General features: G+C 37.6%; 1 protein-coding gene across 2 annotated transcripts in view; it reads right to left on the bottom strand.

Moving 5' to 3' along the window:
• CHN1 (chimerin 1) overlaps positions 1-26,951 on the bottom strand; it is a 178,369-nt gene that overhangs the window by 28,935 nt on the left and 122,483 nt on the right. For both annotated transcript variants that reach the window (XM_032637672.1, XM_032637673.1), the window contains one exon: positions 22,625-22,702. In XM_032637672.1, the coding sequence (XP_032493563.1) occupies positions 22,625-22,702 (78 nt within the window). The remainder of the gene's footprint in view (positions 1-22,624; positions 22,703-26,951) is intronic.

Here is a 26,951-nt window from a genome sequence, read left to right as displayed (position 1 = left end):
CACCTCTGTTTCTGCTGTTTACTGTATGACCATAATGACATACATTGGCTTTATAAGGTGGGAAAATAACCAAATTCCTTTATAAACAGGACTGTTTCTTCCTTAGAGTTATTTAAACAAATCACTTGATCATTTTATAAAAAAGGGATTCCTTTGGGGGATGTTTTGGTATCAATCGGCATCATCATATAACAGTATCAGTGAGGTCAGAGATGGTCCTGAGAAAAGTAACCTCGTAAGTTGGCCACAAGTATGTTTTTTCTAGGCCACCTCCAAAGCTTTTGGTACATCTCAACAAATGAAAGTGACAGAGTACACGGCTTGAATTATACCTTCATGAACAAAGGGCATAGCAACTTATTTTAAAGACCTCTTCTCTTTTGCAACTGGAAAAAGGACAACTTTATTACCATGGCATCTGAGATTGCTCTCACCTGTGAATACCTCCTGTCACATCAATCACCTTAAAACTGGAGATGAAAGACTGGATTAACTAATGGACCCAAAAGAGTCTGTCACAGGGAGGGCAATGGTCAGAAGCAGGCTGAAAAGGACAGACAGCGAGGGAGATAGGTGGGCTACTGAGAGGCCCACGTGGCACAGGCCAAGGGTCCTGTATCTCTGGTGTACTGACCTAGGTAAAAACTGAAGCCATGCTCACTGGGCCTACTGTTATACTGACCCAAACCCTGGCTTCTATAAGAAAACCAGCATGTCTGCTTCTCATGTTTCTGATGTTCACATCTCCAGTTTGAATGTCAGTAACAGAAACAACGGAAAAGAATTCCATGCTATTAGAAGAGAAAGAAAAATTCAGCACATCTTCATTATCCCTTCCAGGCCATAACACTACCTGTAGAAATAAGCATGAATGCAAACAGCCAAGCAGCATGCCTGCAAAGCCTGCTGCAAATGTAAACTCTGTTGGACGCAGTAAGAACATTGGGGGAAATGAAATTGTGCTTGAGAAGGTGGGAATGACATTTCAGCTGCTGCTCTTAATTTGGGAGGCCCTGATGAGTCAGTTCTCCAGCGCGGTATTGGGCAATGAAGGGAGAGAAAAGATGATCCAAATCGAAACGAAAGGAACATAGGTAGGCAGGCAGCTGGGCAGGAAAGGCTTTCTCTCTCTTTTTTTTTTTCTTTTCCATTTTTATCTTTAGGGCAACCAGAATGTACTCTTTTAAGTAACCAATTTTAGCCTCACCAAGATGGCTTGATTTTGATCCAAAAGATTTGGAATTTAGAATTTGGGTCCTAATTTGACCTCTTCAGTTAAAGTATATGTTGATTTATACTACATAATGAGAAGAGAATGTAGAACATTGGCTATGATCATTAACAACAAATATATAAAATTGTATAGAGGTTCCCTACAGGAAAAAAAGGTAGGGAGGGGGAACTTAAAAATAGGAGTATCTTTTGTATCAAAGCAATACCTTCTTGCCTTGTTATTTAAACTATTAGTGGCCTTAACATTCTTCAGGAAAAACCTATAACAAACAGTAAGGTTTGGGTACGGTTAAGCCAGCAGCACTGATATCACACTGACTATGCCTCCCCCTCTTGTCCTGATGGAATGGACATGAAAGGTGATGCCCACAGCAGGAAAGGCAGAAGGAATGCCCAGAGCACTTGCTGAAACATGGCTTCGAGCAGTACTTGGGGCTGGTGAGTGCCTGGTATAGGAGGCGCACACCCTCTGGCCAGCGGCAGACAGAATCTAGGAGGTTCTGTGTGCCTGGGGGCACTGGACAGCTGGCGAAGGGGCGCAGGTGCTAATAACAGCTTCTACAACTGGCCGGTACACATGATTGTGCAGGGACTCTGTGAGGCACACACTTCACCTCACAAGTAGTTAACACCATCAGAAGTATTACTGTGAAAAGCATGACAAATGATAGAAAACTCAGTGACCTAATGTTTCAAGAGTGAGAAAACTGTTCAAAATTGAGGGAGATAACTATAAAAGCCTGCTGGACATACCATGGTCATACCACAAATAAGTGGTATCCCCTTAAATATGAGAAATAACTACAGGAAAAAGCTGATATAACATGGTCAGGCTATGACAACACTAGTCCTACTTTACTAGTAGAGCAATTACTAGGACAACATTAATAATTTAACTCTTCTTCCACATGAAAAACATAAAAATGGTTTTTATTAATTGGCATATAAAACAGTACTTTAAACATGCACAGAATAAATAATGAATCATTATCAATTCTACTCACACAGTCCATTCACCATAATCCTATACAGGGCTTTATTAACAAAGTTTAAATTTCTTTATGGCTTCCTTCATGATTTATATTTCCCTATCAACACTAGCCCAATGAAGGGGAAATATCTCTAAAATTACAGCTGAGGGACTTCCCCTGGAGGTCCAGTGGTTAAGACTCTGAGCTTCCACTGCAGGGGGCACAAGTTCGATCCCTGGTCAGGATCCTGTGGTGCGGCCAAAAGTAAATAAATAAATAAGTTACAGCTGAGCTGATGTGGTGCAAATGAACTTGCTCAGAATCGTACACAACCACATTAAGGCCGGAACACGAACGCAGTTTCTGGTGTCAAGGTTCTGTTCTAAGCTGCAAGAGTGGCCCCTTGCACAAAGCCATCGACTTGAAATCCAGGCATCAGGCAGTGGAAACACCAAAGTAATCAAGGCATTTATTTATTTATCACATTACAAGGTACAGTTTGTATAATAAATGATATAACAATAAATATCACCCAGTAATTAAAAAACACTTTCCATTTCAAAATACGGGTGTTTAAAGTATTAAAAAAACTATAATTTAATGTTTAGCCATTTTCCAGGTTTCAGAAGCAAATTTCTTCCTAATTTCTTTTCATCGGAGCTCTAATGAGAGCTTTACCTCTAAAGTGAATAACGGTTAAAGTTTAAACATGTCACATGCCATACCTAAAACACTTCTACTTTGACAGTTTAGTTTCATTACTTGGAATAATGTTTGCATTCAAATACCAGTAGTAAAAAAATATAGACACAGTGAATCAATACTTCAAAATACCAATCTCCTAAAGTTGTATTATGAAGGTATTGATATAACAGGAAAATAAAATCAATGAAGTCCACTGTGTAATACACAGCTGAGTGACAGATAATCTCTATACCACATTGCAGTATGTAAACTGAACACTGAGAGACAATAAAAGCCTCAGACTAATCCACATTATCTTATGATCCATAATTCCACAAAGCCTCCAAGTCTGTACTAATATTAACATTTCCACAAAACCAGATTTCAATTTCTCTTTGGTTTGGTTGTAAAAATGTCATCTAAAGCAGTCTGCTGTTAAAACATATTATATTATGAATAAAGTATTTCTCTAATACACCTGGAAAAAGGTTTGATTAAAATGTGCCAAAAATTATTAAACTATGTAGTTCAAACCCTTTTTAAAGCCCTAGTAAAAGAGATCCAGATTTTCTCCATTGTTTTTCTATTGGTTTAATTGGGTTTTTTTTCTAGTTTCCTAAGGTGGAAGGTAATTGATTTGACCTTTTTTTTCTTTCCCCAAATAAGCACTTAATGGTATCAATTTCACTTTAAGCACTACTTCGGCCACGTTCCACAAATTTTGATGTGTTGTATTTTTCTTTTTATTCAGTTCAAAATATTTTCCAATGTCCCTGTGATTACTTCTTTAATTCATGAGTTATTTAACAGTAAGTTGTTTAATTTCCAAATATGTGGGAACGTCTTCAGATATCTGTTATTGATTTTAAATTTAATTCTGTCATGGTAAGAGGATATACTTTGTGTGATTTCAATACTTTTACATTTATTGACACTTGTTTTATGGCCCAGAATATTGTCTATCTTGGTGAATCTTTCATGTTCACTTGAATAGTATGTGTATTCTGCTGTTGCCAAGTAGAATACAAATATCAGCTAGGTCAAATTGGTTGATACTGTTGTTCAAGTCTTCTAAGCCCTTACTAATTTTCCATTTGTTCTATTTGTCTGTTTGTCTATTTGTCCTATGTCTGAGAGAGAAGTGTAGAGATCTCCATCTATAATTGTGGATTTGTCCATTTCACTTTTCAGTTCAGTTGTTGCTTTACATATTTTGAATCTCTGTTTTTAGGTGCATATAAAATTTAAATTATGTCCTCTGAATGAATTTTATTTTATTTATTTATTTATTTTTGGCTGTGTTGGGTCTTCGTTGCTGCACGTGGGCTTTCTCTAGCTGCGCAAGTGGGGGCTACTCTTTGTTGCGGTGTGAGGGTGTCTCGTTGCGGTGGCTTCTCTTGTTGTGGAGCACAGGTTCTAGGTTCACGGGCTTCAGTAGTTGTGGCATGCGGGCTCAGTAGTTGTGGCACACAGGCTTAGTTGCTCTGCGGCATGTGGGATCTTCCCGGACCAGGTATTGAACCTGTGTCCCTTGCATTGGCAGGTGGATTCTTAACCACTGTGCCACCAGGGAAGTCCTCTCTTAATGAATTTTAATGTTTTTACTGCCAATAATATTTATTCTGAAAACTACTATGTTTAGTATAAATATAGCTATTCTAATTTTCTTTGAATTACTGTCTATATGGTATATCTTTTTCTTTTTACCTCTCTGTGTCTTTAAAGTGGGGTTCTTGTGGACAGAATATAGTTGGGTCTTGGTTTTTAAATCCAATCTGACAACAACCTCTATCTTTTAATGGAGTGTTGAGTCTAGTTCCATTTAATGTAACTATCAGTATAATTGGGTTTAAATCTGTTATCTTGCTTTTTCCTTCTATATATTCCATTTGTTCCTTTTTCTCTTTTCTTGCATAATCTTGGATAAATTACATACTTTTTATGAATCCATTTTGCCTCCTCTATTAGCTTATAACTACTTTATTCTTTAGACTTCTAAGGTTTACAGTACACATCTTTAACAATATTATAGTCTACCCTCAATATTATACCACTTCACGTATACTGCATTTTACGACAGTACATTTCCACTCCTCTCACCCTGTAATTTATGATATTGTTATTTGTTTTACTTGTACAAACTACATATTACTACTTTTGCTTTAAACAGTAAACTTATGTTTTAAAAAACACTAAAATGAAGGAAAAGAAACATTTTACACTTACCTATATGTTTACCATTTCTGGCATTCTTTATTGTTTTGTACAGATCTAAATTTCCATCTGAAATTATTTTCCTTCTGTCTGAAGAACTTCCTTTAATATTCTTATAGCATAGGTCTCTTGGTAATGGATTCACTCCATTTTTCTTTGTTTAAAAAACAAATATTTTGTCTTCATTTTTGAAAGATACTTTTGCTGGATATAGAATTCTAGGTTATAGTTTTTGTTGTCGTCACGTACTTTGAAAATATTATTCCATTGTCTTGCATAGTTGCTGATGAGAATTTTGCTGTCATTCTTTTTTTTTTTTTTTTGGCGCTACGCGGGCCTCCCACTGTTGTGGCCTCTCCTGTTGCAGAGCACAGGCTCCGGATGCGCAGGCTCAGCGGCCATGGCTCACGGGCCCAGCCGCTCCATGACATGTGGGATCTTCCCAGACCGGGGCACGAACCCGTGTCCCCTGCATCGGCAGGCAGACTCTCAACCACTGCGCCGCCAGGGAAGCCCTGCTGTCATTCTTTATTCATCTGTATGTAACAAATATTCTTCCCACTTCCCCTGCTGCTTTTTAAAGAACTTTGTAAAATATGTAAGAGTACCAGTGACAAAGGAAAATAATCCATGTTTCTCTGTTGACATATTTTTCCTACACTGAAATAATCTTTACTTAAAGATGTTAATAAAAAAGTAGTGTAATTTTCTTCTTTTATAAAAATGTACTTCTGACTCCAAGTACACTGAAGTTAGATTGACTGGCATTCTCCCACTGGTCACTGATGCTGTGCCCCCCCCCCCCCCACTGTGAACTTTTGATTCTTTCTGTCTTCCGTTTTGGTTATTTTTTATTGCTATGTCTTCTGGTTCACTAATCTTGTCTTCTGTGGTACCTAATATGCCATTAATACCATCCAATGTATTTTAAATTTCAGGTATATTTTTCATCTCTAGAGATTCCATTTGGATTGTTTTAAATAGTTTTCATTTCTTTCCTCACTGCAGCCTTTAGTCTGCTGCTAATTCAGTCATGTTACTAAGATGACGATACCATTTTGAGGACTTTTAAACAATGCCTTATGTTTTATGATGTCTTTCTACTCTGACTTGTGGGCAAAACTATAGGCAGCCCAGGGACAATTTCAGTAATTATTCAGCCTATTGCTTTCTGGTGGTTTTCTGATAGTTTTTTCTCATGCAGGTGTAGATAAGTACCAAAGACTCATGAAGACTCCTATGCAGATCTCCAGAGCTCTTTCTGTGTACATCTCTGTCCCCCAGGTACCCTGCCCCAGAAATTTTAGCTGCTTTGCCTTGCCAAACTCCAGTCTCTGTGTCCTCAACTTGGTTAGACCACCAGGTCCTCTTTGGATTCCCGCCCCATGTGCTGTGGCCTAGAAACTGCCTCCAGGCAGTGAGACCACTCTTAAGACTCATCTTGTTTGTGTTCCTTCTTTAGGTATCACAGAACTGTAACACCTGTTGTTCAATGTCTGACTGTTGTTTTATATACTTTTTATGGTTTGCTAGTTGTGTAAAATGGGAAGGTATATCTATCTATTTCTTCCATCATGGCTGAATGTGGGAGTTCAGATTATATTCTTGTTTCTAAAACTGATCTTTCATGTGAGCTTGAACCTGACGTTAACCTCATCAGCAATTCTCAATGCCCTTTATAGAGGCTGAACAGCTTCAGGATTCTTTTACCCTCATGCTCTACAAGCATGCTTCTCTCAGCAAAATGTTACATTAACATTGTTGTATTCAGGAGGCTGTATAGTAGGGTCTTGTAACTGGTGATTTCATTTGTCACTTAATGCTGTAGTGGGCATTTCTTATTTTTTAGCCATGCAGAATAGATGTCTTGTCTTTGGATAACGGTCCTCAATCCATGTGAACTGTATGGAGCTGATCCTATTCCAAGCTCCAGGGGAAGGTATGTAACCTAGATCTAAGCCAATAAGCACATTCCATTCTCCTAAACCATAGCTAATGGTTCACAGATGGGCATATAAGATAACTGTGTGAATGCCTACCAGGCCTAGACCTTTTGCTCAAATAGTCTCTTTTTTGGAGCTGACTAGAATCTGAGAACATACACAGCTGGAGCCTTTGCCAGCCATCTTGTCACCAGAGGGAGCCTAAAAAATGAAGACAGAGCTGGGAGGCAGGATTCTGGTAGCATTTTAAGCCCCTGGGCTAAGGGATACCTTCAACTAACACTGAACTTTTCCTACTATGTGAGTTAATAATTTCCCATTTTGCCTCCATGAGCATGGGTTGGGCTTTCTGACACTTGCAATGTAAAGTTTCCCATCTGTTCCATCAAATGGTAAATATCAGTCATGGGTTCCAAGTGGATCTTTTAAAAAGACACACTGAAGCAATGTCATACAATTGTGGAGTAATGAGCTGTAATAGCAAACCATCAAAGCAAAATCACATACCTCCAAGAGATGGACATTCTCTTTATGAATGCACTGTGCAAGCTTGTAAGGCAGAGCCACAAGCAGCCATCAGGGTGTGGAACATGTAAGGGCTAGAACTCCAAGAAAAGGGAGTTCTACGAAAGAAAGAACGAGCCTGACATTTCAGGCCTGATCTGGACAAATCCATTCACATAGCCAAAACGTCATCTCTACTACAACAGTCTGTAGGATACCATCTACCATGTCAAGAATCCTCTGGCTCCCATGACCTAAAAATGAATATATTCTTTTCTTTTAAATTTTTGTCTGGACAACACTTTAAAAAAAACACCCAGTTCTACTTTTGCTCCCCCCAAAATATAAACATGTAGAAAATAAGCAGTTGACAGTGTTCTTCAGAAGTGTAACACCACTGGGCTATTTCCCCTTTTCTTTTTAGCTTTCCTATTTTGCAGCCAGAAGAATAGTAAGATAATTTAATATGAGAAGTTAGTAAACCTGAAAAAAAGCTATTGGTATGGTATTTATCAGGAAAATAATCTGTAGTGGTTTTCAGATACCAGCAGTGCTGTGGTAAAATATCTAAGAAAGAAAAATCAATATCTGCATGTGTTCTCTTCACTTAAAAAATTCTTTCCTAGATTTATATTCCACTTCCTTTGGTGTTTATGCATGTCTCTCTTTTTTTCTCTGCCCTTTGGGCAATGATATATATATATTTTTTTGCGGTATGCGGGCCTCTCCCGTTGCGGAGCACAGGCTCCGGACGTGCAAGCCCAGTGGCCATGGCTCATGGGCCCAGCCGCTCCGCGGCACGTGGGATCCTCCCAGACCGGGGCACGAACCCGCGCCCCCTGCATTGGCAGGTGGATCCCCAACCACTGCGCCACCAGGGAAGCCCTGGGAAATGATATTTTTGTGTCAGATACTATTACATACGAATAATGAATGCTGACTAATAATGATAATAATTGTACTGAGATACAGGGAAGTAAGATGTTATGAAATGTACATAGTCAAAGCATGTGCTTGAGGAATATTTTATTAAAGCCACAATAGGCTTCACTATTAAGTAAGACTCTTTGTCCTCCGAGGAACTTTGATATAGTGTGTCACAAAGAAGATGAAGTATAATTTGTTGAACAAGGTTTTGGAAAACAGAAATGAAATATACATGTATCTCTCCTATTAACTTACAAAATAAGCAGAATAGAATTAAGACTTAATCCTCAGTTAAATCTGGCGGGGGGGGGGGGGATGGATATATGATACAAAGGACTATAAAAAGTTGCCTTTAAAGTACTAACATGTCCCAAATCCTTGAAGGTTAGATTACTGTGTGGACAAAAACTAAAGTATTAAGAGAACAGAATTCTGGAGGAGGTGACTTTTTAAAATTGTGTGTTCTTCCTAAGGATTTATTTATATCCTTAGCTTGTTATTGTGTCAGGAGTCACATGCCAGGCTGATTCTCTACTTTGGGATAAATTTTGGAGAAACCAAATTTTCTAAAACATTAAATCAGCAGGATATACATACATGATGGAAATCATCAATACCACATTAGAGGCAGTTGTCTACCAAAGGGTTTCAAATTAGGATACTGGTTGAAAATAAGAACTAGGATAGGTGCTGGTGAGAGAGAGTGCCAGGCTCCTCCTTAAGGTGTTTAAAAGTGGCAACCCTAACATCTTAAAGGCTGGCCTCAGGTTTTGTTTTATTTTTAAATTGTTTGGTTTTTAATTTCATAAAAGACATGGTACACCTAGTATGTTCCACTAACAGTCTCCTAGTGAAAACAAACTTGCAAATCTCTCCCCAAATGTTAAATTACTCTCATATTTTTTGTTTCTTAATTCCATAAGAGAAATAGGACACCTAATAAGTTCCACTAACAGTCTCCAAGTAAGAAAAACTTCCAAACCTCCCTCCAAATTTGAAAGCAACAAAAACAAAAATAGGCGAGACTACATCTAACGATAAATCTTCCGCACAGCAAAGGAAATAATCAACAGAGTGAAAAGTCAACCCATTGCTGGATCATAATGAAGTTTTAACTTTTTGAGGAACCTCCATGTTTCCCATAACGGCTGTACCAATTTACATTGCCATCAACAGTGTACAAGAGTTCCCTTTTCTCCACATCCTCGCCTACACCAGTTATCTTTTGTCTTTTTGACAACAGCCATTCTAACAGGTGTGAGATATCTCATCTCACTGTGGTTTGATTTGCATTCCCCTGATGATCAGTGATGCTGAACACCTCTTCATACAGCTGTTGGCCATTTGTATATCTTCTTTTGAGAAAGGTCTATTCAGGTCCTTTTTAAATCGAGTTTTTTGTTCATTTTTGGTTTTTTTGCTATTGCGTTGTATGACTTCCCTATATATTTTGGATATTAACCCCTTATCAGATATATGATTTGCAAATATTTTCTCTTATTCCATAGGTTGCCTTTTCACTCTGCTGACTGTTTCCTTTACTGTGCAGAAGTTTTTAGCTTGATGTAATCCCACCTATTTTTTCTTTTGCTGCCTATGCTTTGGTGCCATATCTAAATAATCATTGCCCAGACCACAGTTAAGAACGTTTTCTTCCCCTATGCTTTCATCTACTAGTTTTTTGGTTTCAGGGCTTATATTTAAGTCTTTAATCTGTTTTGAGTTGGTTTTTATAAATGCTGTGAGATAGGGGCCGATTTCATTCTTTTGCATGTGGATATTCAGTTTTCCTAACATCATTTATTGAACAGACTATCCTTTCCCCATTTAGTGTTCTTGGAACCCTTGTTGAAGTTCAGTTGACCGCAGATGTATGGATTTATTTCTGGGGTTTCTAGTTCATTCCATTGGTCTACAGGTCTGTTTTTATGCCAGTACCATACTGTCTTGATTATTGGAGCTTTCTAATACATTTTGAAATCATAAAGTGTGGTGCCTTCAGTTTTGTTGTTTGTGCTCAAGATTGCTTTGGCTATTTAGGATATTTTGTGGTTCCACATGAATTTTAGGATGTCTTTTTCTATTTCTGTAAAGAATGTCATTGGGATTTTGATAGGCATTGCATTGAATATGTAGATCACTTTGGGTAGTATGGACATTTTAGCAATATTAGTTCTTCTAATCCATGAAATGATGAGTTTCTCTTAAGTACAATATTTAAAGTTCTCTAGCTCCATAAAGTGACTATGAAGAAGTATAAGCAACTATGTGCAAACCAACAAAAACCTTGTGAAATGTTTCCTTTTGGAGTATTAATGTTAGGCAGTAACCCTTCCAATGACCTTAACGATCTAGATCTACACTCAAGGTGTCATAACCAGTTCCCCAGCCAGCATTACAAAACACAAGAAGGATAGACAGGACTGAGGTCGAGAGGGCCACAGTGCTGGGGTGCAGTGTACAGGCCTGGATGGAAGTGCATGATGAGTCTCTGTGGTCCTACTCACCACGAGCAGCGGCAGAAGTAAAAAGTGGAGCAATGTGTGTTCATTTTTTTCTTTTTGGCTTCCGTATCATCTGGTAGGTACTGTACTGGATAGCAACAGAAACACAGTGCCTACAGGGACTTTACAGATGATCTTGTCTAATCTCTTAGTTTCTCTCCATCACCCTTTACAAGTTTGACTGCCCTAGACAGAGAGAACCCCCCACTATGCTCTGATATTTATTTTTATCTTCCCTTGCAATGGACCCACATTAAGAAACAGGAACTCTGTGTGTGTATAAATATCCATATCCATGTATAATACAGAAATTTATAATATAATTCAGTTTAATCTCCTACTTGGAGAAAAACATTATGTATTCTTTTAAAATGTTTGTTGGGCACTCCATGTTCACATCCACGGGAGAAGCAATGGTGAGTGACATTATTGCTGAAGGTTAATTATGAGACATTCCAGGTTTACCATTTCCATCTTGTCATGTTGCATTTAACGTCTTTTAAATTACTATTAATTCAAAACAATATTCAAATTTCTGAGAACTTAAAATGTGAACACAGATTCTCCAGTCAAATATAACATGACATTTTGGGGTTTATTTCATTTTAAAAACTCTCATGAATTTGATTTAAAAGATTTTGTAACAATATAGGTTTTAAGGTCATTAGAAAAATCTATTTTTGTGTCAAAATTTCCTTCTGCATGAAAGTAGTTTCAAAATAACTACTACCACCACCACAACAAAGGTCCCCCATCTCACACTGTGTGCTCATCTATTTAGTGATTCAATGGATGCTTCTTGAGCATCTACAAGTCATTTTACTAGATATGGGGACAAGGGAAGGAAGAACAAAGGGAGAAAAGATGGTGGGAGGTGGTGTTATGATGGTTGGTGGAAATAATACAAAGGACATGGTAGATAACGGTCCTGGAATATGACATTTCACTGACTGTTAATATAACTAGTTAAACTATATATGAAAAAATATTTTTTTAACAATGGAAAAGAATAATTACATTAACAAATCTAATACTTCTCAATATAATTTAATCAGAGAATTTAAGAGCTGTTAGAGAACTTATAGATCATGTAGTTTAACTCCACATTTTATACTAAATCTATTTTTGTTGTTTCATCTTGTATTTTTTTCTCAAATGTGAATCAAATGAAGACCATAGGGCTCAGATTTGTCTGTGTCCTTTGAAGGAAAGGAAGGGCCACTTTCCACAGGAGTGCTTGCCATTTCTAACCTTCAGTTTATCAAATAGCAGAACATCTGGTCTGGTGGCCAGGATTGACAAGTTAACTATTACCACTATATCCCAAGTCCTGAATCAGTAATTTTTAAAATATTATAAGGTTCATGTTATAGAGTTAATTTAATTACATTATCAATTAATATTTCGGGATTCACTGCTTACCTTATTATCTTGGCAACATTAAATCTATTAATGCGTCACATCTTTCATTTCTGTGTAGAATGCAAGTGTCTGAAACTCTAAACTCAACCAGTCACCACATCAAGACTACCTTAGAAAAGAACTAAACTCATATTTTAAAGTATCTATAATTCTTCAGCAGCCTTTTTGCCTGAGGAACTCTGGTCTGAAGTGAAGCATGCAAAGCCTCTGCATGCCACCCCCAATGAGCAAGTGACGCTAGATTCAGCATGAAGGAAAAGAAAAAAAAAGAGGAGACAAGACGGCAGAGTAGAAGGACGTGAGCTCACCCCTTCTTATGGAAACACCAAAATCACAACTAACTGCTGAATAACCACCGACCAAAAAATGCTGGAACCTATCAAAAAAAAAGACAAAGAAGAAACCACAAGGAGAAGGTAGGAGAGGCACACCATGATAAAAAGAAGTCTCATACATGCTGGGTGGGCGAACCACAAACTGGGAAATAATTATACCACAGAAGTTCTCCCACAGGAGCGAAAGTTCTGAGGCCTGTATCAGGCTCCCCAGCCTGGGGGTCTGGCAATGGGAGGAGGAGACCCCAGAGAATCTGGCACTGAAAGCCATCAGTGTGTGATCCCACAGGACTGGGGTAAACAGAAACTCCACTCTTGGACGGTATACACAGGGTCTCGTGCACACCAGGACCCAGAAGAAAAAGCGGTAACCTCGTAAGAGACTGGGCTAGACTTACCTGCTAGTATTGGAGGGTCTCCTGCGGAGGCTGTGGTTCACTGCAGGGACAAGGACACTGCTGGGGGAGTACTCATTGGTGTGAGCCTTCTTGGAGGCAGTTCTGGGGAGTACTCATTGGTGTGAGCCTTCTTGGAGGCTGCCATTTTCTCACCAAGACCTGGCCCCCACCCAACAGCCTGTAAGCTCCAGTGCTGGGATGCCTCAGGCCAAACAACCAACAAACAGGGCAGGAACACAGCCCCACCCATAAGCAGACAGGCTGCTTAAAGTGCTCCTGAGTAAACAGCTGCCTGATAAACACATCCCCTGACCCAGCCCTGCTGACCAAAGGGACAAGACCCAGCTCCACCCACTAGTGGGCAGGTACCAGCCCCTCTCACCAGGAAGCCTGCACAAGCCTCTTAGCCTCATCCACCTGGGGGCAGACAGCAGAGCAAGAAGAACTACAACACTGCAGCCTGTGGAACGGAAACCACAATCACAGAAAGTTAGACAAAATGAGATGGTAAGGGAATATGTCCCAGATGAAGAAACAAGATAAAACCCCAGAACACCAACTAAATGAAGTGGAGATAGGCAATCTACCTGAAAAAGAATTCCTAGTAATGATAGTAAAGATGATACAAGGTCTCAGAAAAAGAATGAAGGCACAGATCGAGAAGATATAAGGAAAGTTTAACAAAGACCCAGAAGAACTAAAGAACAGAGATGAACAATATAGTAACTGAAATGAAAAATATACTAGAAGAAATCAATAGCAGAATAACTGAGGGAGAAGAACAGATAAGTGAGCTGGAAGACAGAATGGTGGAAATCACTGCCACTGAACAGAAAAGAAAAAAGAATGAAAATAAATGAGGACAGTCTAAGAGACCTCTGGGACAACATTAAATGCACCAACATTTGCATTATAGGGGTCCCAGAAGGAGGAGAGAGAGATGACCTGAGAAAATTTTTGAAGAGATAATAGCTGAAAATTTCCCTATCATGGGAAAGGAAACAGTCACCCAAGTCCAGAAAGCACAGAGAGTCCCAGGCAGAATAAACCCAAGGAGGAACACACCGATACACATAGTAATCAAACTGACAAAAATTAAAAACAACAAAAAAATATTAAAAGCAACAAGGGAAAAACAACAAATCATGTACAAGGAACTCCCATAAGGTTATCAGCTGAGTTTTCAGTAGAAACTCTGCAGGCCAGAAGGGAGTGGCACAATATATTTAAAGTGATGAAAGAGAAGAATCTACAACCAAGAATAATCTAGCAAGCAAGGCTCTCATTCAGATTCGACAGAGAAATCTTTACAGACAAGCCAAAGCTAACAGAATTCAGCACAACCAGACCAGCTTTGCAAGAAACACTAAAGGAACTTACTTCTCTAGGCAGAAAAGAAAAGGCCACAACTAGAAACAAAAAATTAAAATGGAAAAGTTCACCGATAAAGGCAAACATACAGTAAAGGTAGAAAATCATCTGTACACAGATATGACATCAAAATGACCAACTGAGAGAAGAGGAGAGAACAAATGCAGTATATTGGAAATGCATTTGAAATTAAAAGACCAACAACTTAAAACAATCTTGTTTTTATACAGACTGCTGTATCAAAACCTCATGGTAACCACAAACCAAAAATCTACAATAGATACACAAAAAAGAAAAAGTAATACAAACACAACACTAAAGTTAGTCATCAAATCACAAGAGAACAAAAGAGGAAGGGAAGAAAAACAACAAATCCAAAACGATTAAGAAAATGGCACGAGGAAGACACATATCAATAATTACCTTAAACTTAAATCTATTAAATGCTCTAACCAAAAGACATAGATTGGCTGAATGGATACAGAAACAAGACCCGTATATATGCTGTCTATAAGAGAACCATTTCAGATCTAGGGACACATACAGACTGAAAGTAAGGGGATGGAGAAAGCTATTCCATGCAAATGGAAATCAAAAGATAGCTGGAGTAGCAATTCTCATATCAGACAAAATCGACTTTAAAATAAAGAATGTTACAAGAGACAAAGAAGGATGCTACATAAAGATCAAGGGACCAATCCAAGAAGATATAACAATTGTAAATATATATGCACCAACATAGGAGCACCTCAATATATAAGGTAAATACTAAAAACCATAAAAGGAGAAATCAACAGTAACACAATAATAGTGGGGGACTTCAACACCCCACTTACATCAATGGACAGATCATCCAGACAAAAAATCAATAAGGAAACACAGGCCTTAAACGACACATTAGACCAGATGGACTTGATATTTATAATGCATTCTATCCAAAAGCAGCAGAATACACATTCTTCTCAAGTGCACATGGAACATTCTCCAGGACTGATTACATACTGGGCCACAAAGTGAGCCTTGGTAAGTTTAAGAAAATTGAAATCGTATCAAGCATCTTTTCCAATCACAACACTATGAGATTAGAAATCAACTACAAGAAAAAAATTGTAAAAAACACAAACATGCAAGCTAAACAATGTGCTACTAAACAACCAATGGATCACTGAAGAAATCAAAAAATACCTAGAGACAAATGAAAATGAAAGCAGGACAATACAAAACCTATGGGACACAGCAAAAGCAGTTCTAAGAGGGAAGTTTATAGCAATACAAACTCACTGCAGGAAACAAGAAGAATCTCAAATAAACAATCTAACCTTACACCTAAAGCAACCAGACAAAGAAGAACAAACAAAACCTAAAGTTAGTAGAAGAAAGGAAATCATAAATAAATGAAATAGAAATGAAAAAAAACAACAGAAAAGATCAATGAAACTCCTTTGGTTCTTTGAAAAGATAAACCTTTAGCCAGACTCATCAAGAAAAAAAGGGATAGGGATCAAATCAATAAAATTAGAAATGCAAAAGGAGGAGTTACAACAGACACCACAGAAATAAAAAGAGTCATAAGAGACTACTTCGAGCAACTATATGCCAATAAAATGGACAACCTGGAAGAAATGAACAAATTCTCAGAAAGGTACAATCTCCCAAGACTGAGCCAGGAAGAAATAGAAAATATGAACACACTAATTGCAAGTACTGAAATTGAAACCGTGATTTAAAAACTCCCAACAAACAAAAGTTCAGGACCAGATAGCTTCACAGGTGAATTCTATCAAACATTTAGAGAACAGTTAACACCTATCCTTCTCAAACTCTTCCCAAAAAATTGCAAAGGAAGGAATAGTCACAAACTCATTCTATGATATGAGGCCACCATCACCCTGATACCCAAACCAGACAAAGATACCACAAAAAGGGAAAATTACAGGCCACTAACTGATGAGGATAGACATAAAAATCCTCAACAAAATACTAGCAAACTGAATCCAACAACACATTAGAAGGATCATACACCATGATCAAGTGGGATTTATCCCAGGGATGCAAGGATTTTCAATATCTGCAAAATCAATCAGTGTGATACACCACATCAACAAACTGCAGAATAAAAACCATATGATCACCTCAATAGATGCAGAAATAGCTTTTGACAAAATTCAACACACATCTGTGATAAAAACTCTCCAGAAAATGGGCAGAGAGGGAACATACCTCAACAAAATAAAGGCCATATATGACAAACCTACAGCTAACATCATTCTCAATGGTGAAAAACTGAAAGCATTTCCTCTAAGATCAGGAACAAAACAAGGATGTCCACTCTCACCACTTTTATTCAACATAGCTTTGGAAGCCCTAGCCACAGCAATCAGAGAAGAAAAAGAAAGGGAATCCAAATTGTAAAAGAAGTAAAACTGTCACTGTTTGCAGACGACATGATACTATACATAGAAAATCCTAAAGATGCTACTAGAAAGCTACTTAGGCTCATCAATGAATTCACTAAAGTTGCAGGATACAAAATAAATACACAGAAATCTGTTGCACTTCTATACACTAACAACGAAAGATCAAAAAGAGAAATAAACAATCCCATTTACCATCGCATCAAAAAGAATATCAAGGTATAAATCTACCTAGGGAGGCAAAAGACCTGTAACTCCAAAAACTGTTAAGATGTTGATGAAAGAAACCGAAGATGACACAAACAGATGGAAAGATATACCATGTTCTTGGAATGGAAGAATCAACATTATCAAAATAAGTATACTACCCAAGGCAATCTACAGATTCAGTGCAATCCCTATCAAATTACCAATGGCATTTTTTACAGAACTAGAACAAAAAAGTTTTTAATTTGTATGGAAACACAAAAGACCCCGAACAGCCAAAGCAATCTTGAGAAAGAAAAACAGAGCTGGAGGAATCAGGCTCCCTGACTTCAGACTATACTACAAAGCTACAGTCATCAAAAGAGTATGGTACTGGCACAAAAGTAGAAATATAGCTCAATGGAACAGGACAGAAAGCCCAGACATAAACCCATGCACCTATGGTTAATTAATCTTCAACAAAGGAGGCAATATTATACAATGGAGAAAAGACAGTCTCTTCAATAAGTGGTGCTGGGAAAACTGGACAGCTACATGTAAGAAAATGAAATTAGAACATTCTTCAACACCATACACATACACAAAAATAAACTCAAAATGGATTAAAGACATAAATTTAAGACCAGATACTATAAAACGCTTAGAGGAAAATACAGGCAGAACAGTCTCTGACATAAATCGCAGCAATATCTTTTTTGATCTGTCTTATAGAGTAATGGAAATAAAAACAAAAATAAACAAATGGGACCTAATTAAACTCAAAAGCTTTTGCACAGTAAAGGAAACCATAAACAAAACAAAAAGACAACCTACAGAATGGGAGAAAATATTTGCAAATGATGTGACTGACAAGGGATTAATCTCCAAAATTTAAAAACAGCTCATGTGGCTCAATATCAAAAAAACAAACAACCCAATCAAAAAAATGGGCAGAAGACCTAAATAGACATTTCTCCAGTGAAGACATACAGATGGCCAAGAGACACATGAAGAGATGCTCAACATCACTAATTATTAGAGAAATGCAAATCAAAACTACAATGAGATATCACCTCACACCATTCAGAATGGCCATCATCAAAAAGTCTACCAACAATAAGTGCTGGATAGGGTGTGGAGAAAAGGGAACACTCCTACACTGTTGGTGGCAATTTACATTGGTATAGCCACTATGGAGGCCAGTATGGAGGTTCCTTAAAAAACTAAAAATAGAACTACCATATAATCCTACAATCCCACTCCTGGGCATATATCTGGAGAAAAACATGGTTTGAAAGGATACATGCACCCCAATGCTCACTGCAGCACTATTTACAATAGCCAAAACATGGAAGCAACCTAAATGTCCATCAACAGATGAATGGATAAAGAAGATGTGGTACATATATACAATGGAATATTACTCAGTCATTAAAAAGAATGAAATAATGCCATTTGCAGCAGCATGGATGGACCTGGAGATTATCATACTAAGTGAAGTAAGTCAGACAGAAAAAGACAAATATCATATGATATTTATATGTGGAATCTAAAAAAAGGATACAGATGAACTTATTTACAAGACAGAAACAGACTCACAGACTTAGAGAACGAACTTATGTTTACGGGTGTGGGGTGCTGGGGAGGGACAGATTGGCAGTTTGGGATTGACATGTACACTGCTGTATTTAAAACAGATAACCAACAAGGACCGACTGTATAGCACAGGTAACTCTGCTGAATACTCTGTAATAACCTAAATGGGAAAAGAATTTGAAAAAGAATAGATACATGTAAAATATATGTATGCAATATAACTGAATCACTTTGCTGTACACCTGAAACTAATACAACATTGTTGGTCAACTATACTCCAATATAAAATAAAAATTAAAAGAATAAAGTGTCTAGAATTCATGTCTTTTAATTTGCCTAAGTAGCCAGGTTTCTATTATTATATTATATGTAACCTTGATTTTGTTTTATAGAGCTGTTTGAATTAAACATACCAAATGGAACACTGAATAATTTGAAGGGAGTAAAAGAAATACAGAGGATTTCACTGTATTCTGTGGTGCGTGAAAATGCACTGCTCTTACATAACATCTAACTGTGCCTGGGAGCTAAGAAAGAAGCAAGAGCTTTCTTTAGCACCACAATCATGCCAGGGTTCTCAACTGCATCATGCTCTCTGCTACTGGGCAAGAAACAGTCTTGACATGGATTCAGAAAAAATACCCACTTAGGGGTAATTTGTAATAACAAGAACAGTGGGTACAAAGTACCTACACATACCAGGAATTCAGTTTTTCTGATGCAGAACCAGAGGTTCAGAGAGATGAAGCAGTCTGCCCAAGGTCATACAAATAGCAAGCAAGTTCCTTAGGGCAAGGGCTGGGTCTTAGTTATCATCCTATCTGGACAGCCTCAGATGTAGGATGCAATCACTGTTGGTGGGGTGCCTGTGTCTGACTTTTAATGGCAGAGGTGGTCTTGTTTTGCTTAGTTTTTAAGTTGTTGGTTTAAGAAATTAGCACTTGTGTGCTCACTCTCTCTCTCTGTTGTGTTAGGATGGGGCAGTTCTTAAAATGAGAGGTTGATCCAGGAGACAGTTAAAATTACTTTTACTCTAAGTTACATTGACAACTTACAGGGTAAGTTACATTGACAACTTACAGGGTAATCATTTTTAAAGGATGTGGTACATTTATTTTTAAAATGATGACCTCCCTGAGAGAGACAACTATCTTTCTTGTGATAGATGCTTTATCAAATCCTTGTAAGTAACAATAGGGAAAAAAAAAAAAAAAAGACTGTTATATAACACAGCAAAATGGGAAGACTTCCTGGTTTTTTTTTCTCCTTCTATTAAAAACAAACAAAAACAACAAAAAACAAACACCTGCCTGGAGTCTGGAGTTAGGCCCAGTTGATTTTTTTTTTTTTGGATTTCACCTTGGTGAATGCTTTCACCAAAGGTATATGACACTCATGGTTTCACCTTCTGAAATGAGACTTGACAGCTGTTCGACACCACAGAGCAACGTTATATAACAAGGCAGTTCAAGAGGCAAAAAAGAAAACCACATTGAAATGAGTTTGGTGAGTGGGTTGGTGGTTAGGCAGAGTACACTTTCACCAACATAGAAAATAGTCAATGGCAAGGCCACGTGAACAATTATCATTTTGTAAATGCTCCAGATTTTTCCTACAATAAATCTCTGAACTGGACATACTTACATATCACAGGCAGTGACCTTCTAAGTGAACATTTGTGTGGGAGAGCACTGCTCCTGCCACAGAGTCTGAATTCTTTTAGGGATGTGCCCGGAAGTCAAGTATGACCCCTCCTTCTCTTTTTTATAATGCCACCCCACAGAAACAGTTTTTAAGAAACAAAGAGTAATTTCAATGGAAAGAGTCAAATCGTTTTGAGAGTCAAAGACTTTTGACCTTATTAGCAACTCGAAAAAATATACGTAATGCAATTCACTGTCCAACATGAGCTCTTCCTGAGCATAAATATTTTACTTTTTTTTAAACAGTGAGCCCAAGCTCGTTTTAATATCTTAGCTCCAGAGAAGGAAGCAGGCTTCTACTGTTTCACACGCCTCTTTAAAAAAAAAAAAAAAAAAAGTATCTTTAAAACAGCGTAGGTACCAAGCTATGAGTCACAATTGGTCCCATAGTCAGTACTTTCTGGTTATACAAAATTTGCTCATGAAAGCCATGTGTTAAATTAAAATTGAGAAATTACTGGAAGACACAACCAAAAAAAACTAGAGAATGTGTTTGTTTATGCAAATCCTTGAACAGCTCTACCCTTTGCTTTTTATCAATATTGACAGAAAGCATGTACAATGAACTTAGCACTAAAATGGCATCCCTAATAGGTCAATCTGTTCCTGCTTAACATACCAGAGGGATATATTTAAAAATCTCAGCCATTTCTAAAAAGTTTGCAGTTTCCTGCTTAGGAACCTAAATGGCTATTTTTGAGTCCGAACATGCACATAACTTGATATTTGCAAAAGGATGTATTTGGGGTCATTTTCCTGATAAAAATCCTGTTAGACCAGGTTGTATATCATGCAAGAAGACACTGAGGACTAGTACCCGCATGGACTGTTTAGGTCCATAAATGGAAGAGGTGGTTGAGACTGGATGCACACACTGAATGGTCTCAATTTCATTTTACATCAAAGATACTGGTTGAAAGATCTGGTCTTTAATAATATGTTTAGAGGGGGAAAAGAAAACTCTATTTGGTTTACCTTGAAATATTAGCAATCTTTACACAGCCCATACATTTTGGAATGTATCCTTTATCCTCAAATAATCGGAAGTTCATAAAAATCTTTTTCACTATGGAAAAAGCAGAGCATATTGGGGGCTGGGTATTTAGCATCTGAGTAAAATTAATGCTAGTGTTAAAAATCAGGATAAATTGCAAATTTGGAATGAAATGTCTTACTACAGAGCCTGGTGCATTCTATCTGCTGAATAAATGTTGAATAAATTAATAAATAAAAGGAAGATCAGGGTTTCCAGCTTTATCATCTTTTGAAAACAGATACCCGCTAACATCAAAACTAATGCCATTTTGTCTACATTAACAATATTCATGTCTCAGGAACTTCATCATAAAGTTGTATAACTATTGGGAAGTTACTATAGAAATGCTAGTGCATCTACCCATGAAGTGTAACTGGATCTCCTCACGCACAACCTCACATTGTATGTTCTCTGAATTAGGTTGCAAAGGACTGAACTTCAAGGTCTTATATCATGCTATAAATACAGGCAAGATCTACACACAGCTTGAATCAACACACACACACACACATCTTGATGAAAAATGATTAAAGTATAGTTGGTAAAACACAGTAACACAATAATTAAGAACTACACACACACACACACACACACACACACACACACACACTGAAAGAAAATACTCGAAAAGTGAAGAGAAGCTGCTAGTGTCAGCAGCATAACGGTCCCATGGTAGCCATCCTCCTTTCATCATGGTCAATTCATTAGCAGAGGAGAAAAGACAGAAACTATGGGAAATGCACACCATCTGCTCAATCCAGATGCAACAGCACATGCCTCTTATAGCCAAAGCTTTTTACCAGAAACGGAAGGAGATAAGATCTAATCCTCTCACAAAATATCCCACGGAAGGTAGTTAGACATATTTGCATCACAAATAAATATAACACCCAAATCATTATTAGATGAGATCTTTTAAATATCAGTCAAGACTTTTACCACTCAGTATACACTGATCAAACAGAATACTAAATCAGCATCAGAGAAAATGGGGTTGGATTCTATCACCTTTATTAAGCTATTCCTTAAAAAAAATCTTGCTTAAAACATCTTCATTCCCTGAATAGCAAGAACATTTTAGTCCAGTCGTCCTAGTTTTAAAAAGACACACTTCAATATTGTATATTTCAAGAAATGTGCATTTCCTTTCTTATAACAAAAGGTTAAAAATAAATATTCTTACCTTGAAATTGTGAACCTTTTCATATTTTGGAATTTGCTCGTTTTCTTTCAGAGTTGCTCTTCTAACAAGTGATGTCAACTGCGAATAAGCAAAGAGTTTCAGAGGTTGCCAGATTGTCACAGACGACTTTTGAGAACCCAGTTTCATTCCCAAGGCTGCTATCAATAAATCTTGCTGACGGCCCTCTTGTTTTGATTTGTGAACTGTAGCTCTATTAGTTTTCCTACCCGACCAAGACTCTTTGGATGGCATTTTGGAATTCACAGGAAATAAAGAAAACCTATATTGATCTATGTCTGTTGATGAACTCTATTCAGCTAACAAATGAGCATTCTGCCAGCCAGCACAGAACCCTACCCTACAGAGAGCTGCAGAGAAACATCACGGAGAGGTGGAGGAGGATGATGAAGCACTTCTTAAAAAGAGGTCGACTAACCAGAAAAATTCTTCTTTCTTCCTTTTTTTTTTTTAAAGGGCTCTATATTTAAGCTTCTGAAAACTTAAGAGTCTGAACAGAAATAGAGTCGATGCTAACATACAAAACATTCAGCATTTCTCTATCCTTTTTAAAAAGCCATGCAATTTTGACAAATGACACATTTCTAAAAGCTTTCTTTTCTAGTCAATATATTAATGTCCATTCTAAATGAAAGATGCCTACATACTGCCTGCAGTCAGTTTCTAGCAACTGACACCCCGTGAAGCCCCTGGCAGAGGATGGGGGAGGGGAGGGATTTGACAAGGAAGTCTGGATTAGACTGGTCACCGTTAAGAAAGGAGATAACCAATGAAAATCAAGCAACAGTATTTAAGTACTGTATTCCTCAACTCACTGTCTGTTTCTCCCTCCTCTCATGTAAGATTTTCTTGCTGGCTCAAGGCAAAAAAAAAAATATTAGTGGGAAGACAATGAACACTGAATGAGTCATGCATCATTACAAAATGGATTTTTTTTTAACCTATTAAAAGTAAAGGAAAATTAACACATACAACAGTAGGTTTTAAAAAGAATGCACCACTGCCAGGTAAATTATGAAAGGCTGATCTATAATCTACCTCTGTGCATATGGACTGAGGTTAGTTAACTAAAACCCCATTTTATTAAAGATGAGCAAAAGCTGATAAGTATTTTGATGAAAAAGAAAAGGAGTTTAACTAGTTATCATTCTATTTTCATGGAGAGCAAGAAGCATGTACATAATGCTGCCAACACCCTGGGGTGGTCAGTTCTGACTTCCTGCCGTGAGTAGTTTTGTTGTGGATCTATGCTTAAATAGGTCCAACCACTATTTTCATTCTTAGTCTCAACATTCTTCATTCCAAGAGCTTCAAGCCAGGTCACAGTGCAAGCCGGTTGGGAATAATTCCTCATGTTCACAGGTCCCAGATGTAGTGTAACTGTGCTTGTTGGACCTTAGGTGTTTGTTTGCTGATGTAGAAAGGTGGGTGCAGGGCAAGAGACTCAAATCCAGCTTCATTTAAGAGCAATACCTATACAATACTTTTTTACTAAGGTGCTATGTAAGCTTAAGTTTTCTCATATTGGTTCCTTAAACACCTCCCATCTGCTTCCTCATGCTATAGTAATTAAGTTTAACCCATTATGATTCTAAGGTTACACTGTATTTAAAGAATCTAAAACTCTATATTGAAATGAATTCAGTCTATTTGCGTAGATAATTGCAAAGATTTTATCTCAGATTTCATAATCTACAGGGGTTATGGGCCCAATGCAGATTCTAATTTAATCAGGGCATGAAGTGGTCCTTAAACCATGCTAGATATTGATGATACTGAATGACTGATTTTCTAAACACCCCCAAATATTTTGAGTATACAGTTCCAACTTTTAAAACGGTTTATTCTTTTAAAAACATTTCTAAGAAAATAGAAGGCAAAAGTTAATATATACATCTACAGATGTTTCATTTCCACAAATTTATATCCTAAAGTGTTTAGTATGAGACAAAAAAATTTTTTTTCCCAAGAAGAAATACGATGGAAAGAACTTTCCTTGCCTAACCTAAATTACTCTTCAGTTTAGACTTAGTTTGTCACATGATGACTAAAAATATAAAGGCCAGCCAACTCTTTAGTCACATATAACCTAAAGTGAAGTTTATCTGATTCTCAGTGGGCCCAGAAAAAAACAGATTCTGAAGGCAAATTTAACAGTAATTTTTTTCTCCACAACATTTAACATTGAATGTTAAAGTGACTAAGTTAAAGAAAACAATCACCCACGTAACCCAACTAACTTTTTTTTCCCGAGTATTTCTGATCAAGGTCCTTTATTATAGATCACCCCACTCCTTCAGCTGTAGTAACTAAAATTCAACCAAAGCATAAAAATATTCATGGTAGATTTATCCAGAAAATTCATGGCTGAGTAAAAGTGAACATTTTGTCACTGAGAGGCCAGGTCTACTGCAGTCTCTGCAGAGTCATACTGTCTTTCCTGAGTAATTTTTCTACCTAAGCAAGAAATACTGGAATAATTACAACTTGGGCAACACTCTAGGGCACTAAGGAGACAGGAAACAATGGTTTAGGATGAAAAACTTCTTAGCTCCCCTCAGGTGGCTGGGGGTTTGGTCACTATTACGCCTTCCATAACTGCAGCTGCATTTCTGCATTAATTTTGAGGAGCTCTCAAGTCAGAACTGCTAACTCTCGAATTCAGAACCAGTATCAAAGTTCTGACATTCCAGACAAATGTATACCACACTTCCTTATATTTTTTCTGGCCATATCTATCTACTTAGATAGATACAGCATCTATTAATTATGCCTATCATTCATTGATTATTAGGCACTTATGCTCTAAGCACCCAGCTAATCACTTCACATACAGAATCCCGTTAATTCCACAGAAAAATGTCTGTGAGGCATATACTATCCTCATTTTATAGCTGGAAGAACTGAGGCCTACAGAAGTTAACTTCCCAAAATTGTACAGCTGTTACATTAGGTGGTGGATAGGAGTTAGGCTCTTAAACACTATGCTATGTCCACTCAAATGAGAAAATGAGAGGAAACCATGCAGTCTGAGGGTAGTCTGATTCTATTCAAGGTGGTTTCTCTAGTTATCTTCTCCTTTCATATTGAAGAGTAGCAATAGATAGTAAGACACAGTAAGCAATGAGTAACAATGGATGGTAAGAAAAAGTAACAGGCACTAAGATATCTAGATCTCAAGTTTACCACGCAGAACCTGCAGTAGGAAATGCAGCCCTCAGGCTCCATTCAGACACGCCCTCCTTCATGATGCCTTTGACCATTTGCGGCAATTAGACGTGACCTCATCCACCTGTGAACATTGGCGTCCTTCACTTGTTCATTGATTATGAGATGTATCACCTTCTACCTCATATCACAGTTGCCTGTGTAGCTGTTTATATAGAACTGGGTCTTATACATCTTAGTATAAAGCCTGAATCTAACACAGTAGCTTGTACAAATAAAGGTTCAATAAATAAAAATAAAACCAAATGAAGGCAGCTATTTTTATTGGGGGGCAGTGTGTAATAATAAAAAGTGAGATTTGAAATCACAGACACTGAAATCTGAATCTTGACCTTGGAAGATTTGTTTGTTGCCTTGGTTATTACCTCATTTACGTACTATAGACAATAACACTTACAGGTTACTACTGGGCAGTTTAGAAGGGATGATATGTAAAAGAGGAAAAGACAGTGGGCACTCAATAAATGATATTATTCCAGGGCGCTGTATAGCTGCAGGGCACGCTGTGTAGTATAAGACATAGGCTCCTGTCCAAGGAGCTAGTAGACTAATCTGCTTTTGGTTTATACATACAAACATGCCTAGAAATGCCTGCCCTTCTCTTTACATTATGGTCTCTACCAAATTCCCCCAATTCTAGTTCTGATCCTATGTTTTAAAAGGCATAGAATGACACCTAATGTTAGCTGAGGGAGCAGGGTTGGGACGGGGTGAAAAGGAAAGATTATCAGCATAGGAAACCAGGAACAATGTGTGCTATTTCATATCGTTGTTCTATTTCTTGGTCATATATCCTGAGATGTGCTGTATAATGGACATTTTATAGACGAAGAAACACTCACAGAATGAACTGCTCAAGGTTCCAGTCAGGAAGTGGAAATTCTGTGGTCTGAATCCCTGTCTTTTGTCCCCAAAGCCTGGCAGCTCTTTCTGCTACCTTGTAATGAGAGTAGGAGATAAACCCGAGGTGTTACAGATAGAGCCCCCTCGTATTCTGGTTCTATAAAAGAGAAGAAAACGGCTTCAGTGGTTGGGGGTCTGAACTGGCAGGGTACATGTCCCACGAGGTCATTCTAGCTAG

Source organism: Phocoena sinus, chromosome 7 (assembly GCF_008692025.1).
Source record: "Phocoena sinus isolate mPhoSin1 chromosome 7, mPhoSin1.pri, whole genome shotgun sequence".
In the NCBI taxonomy this organism is placed as follows: Eukaryota; Metazoa; Chordata; class Mammalia; order Artiodactyla; family Phocoenidae; genus Phocoena; species Phocoena sinus.
Note: the sequence above shows the minus strand (reverse complement) of the source record. Positions and strands in the feature narration are given on the sequence as shown.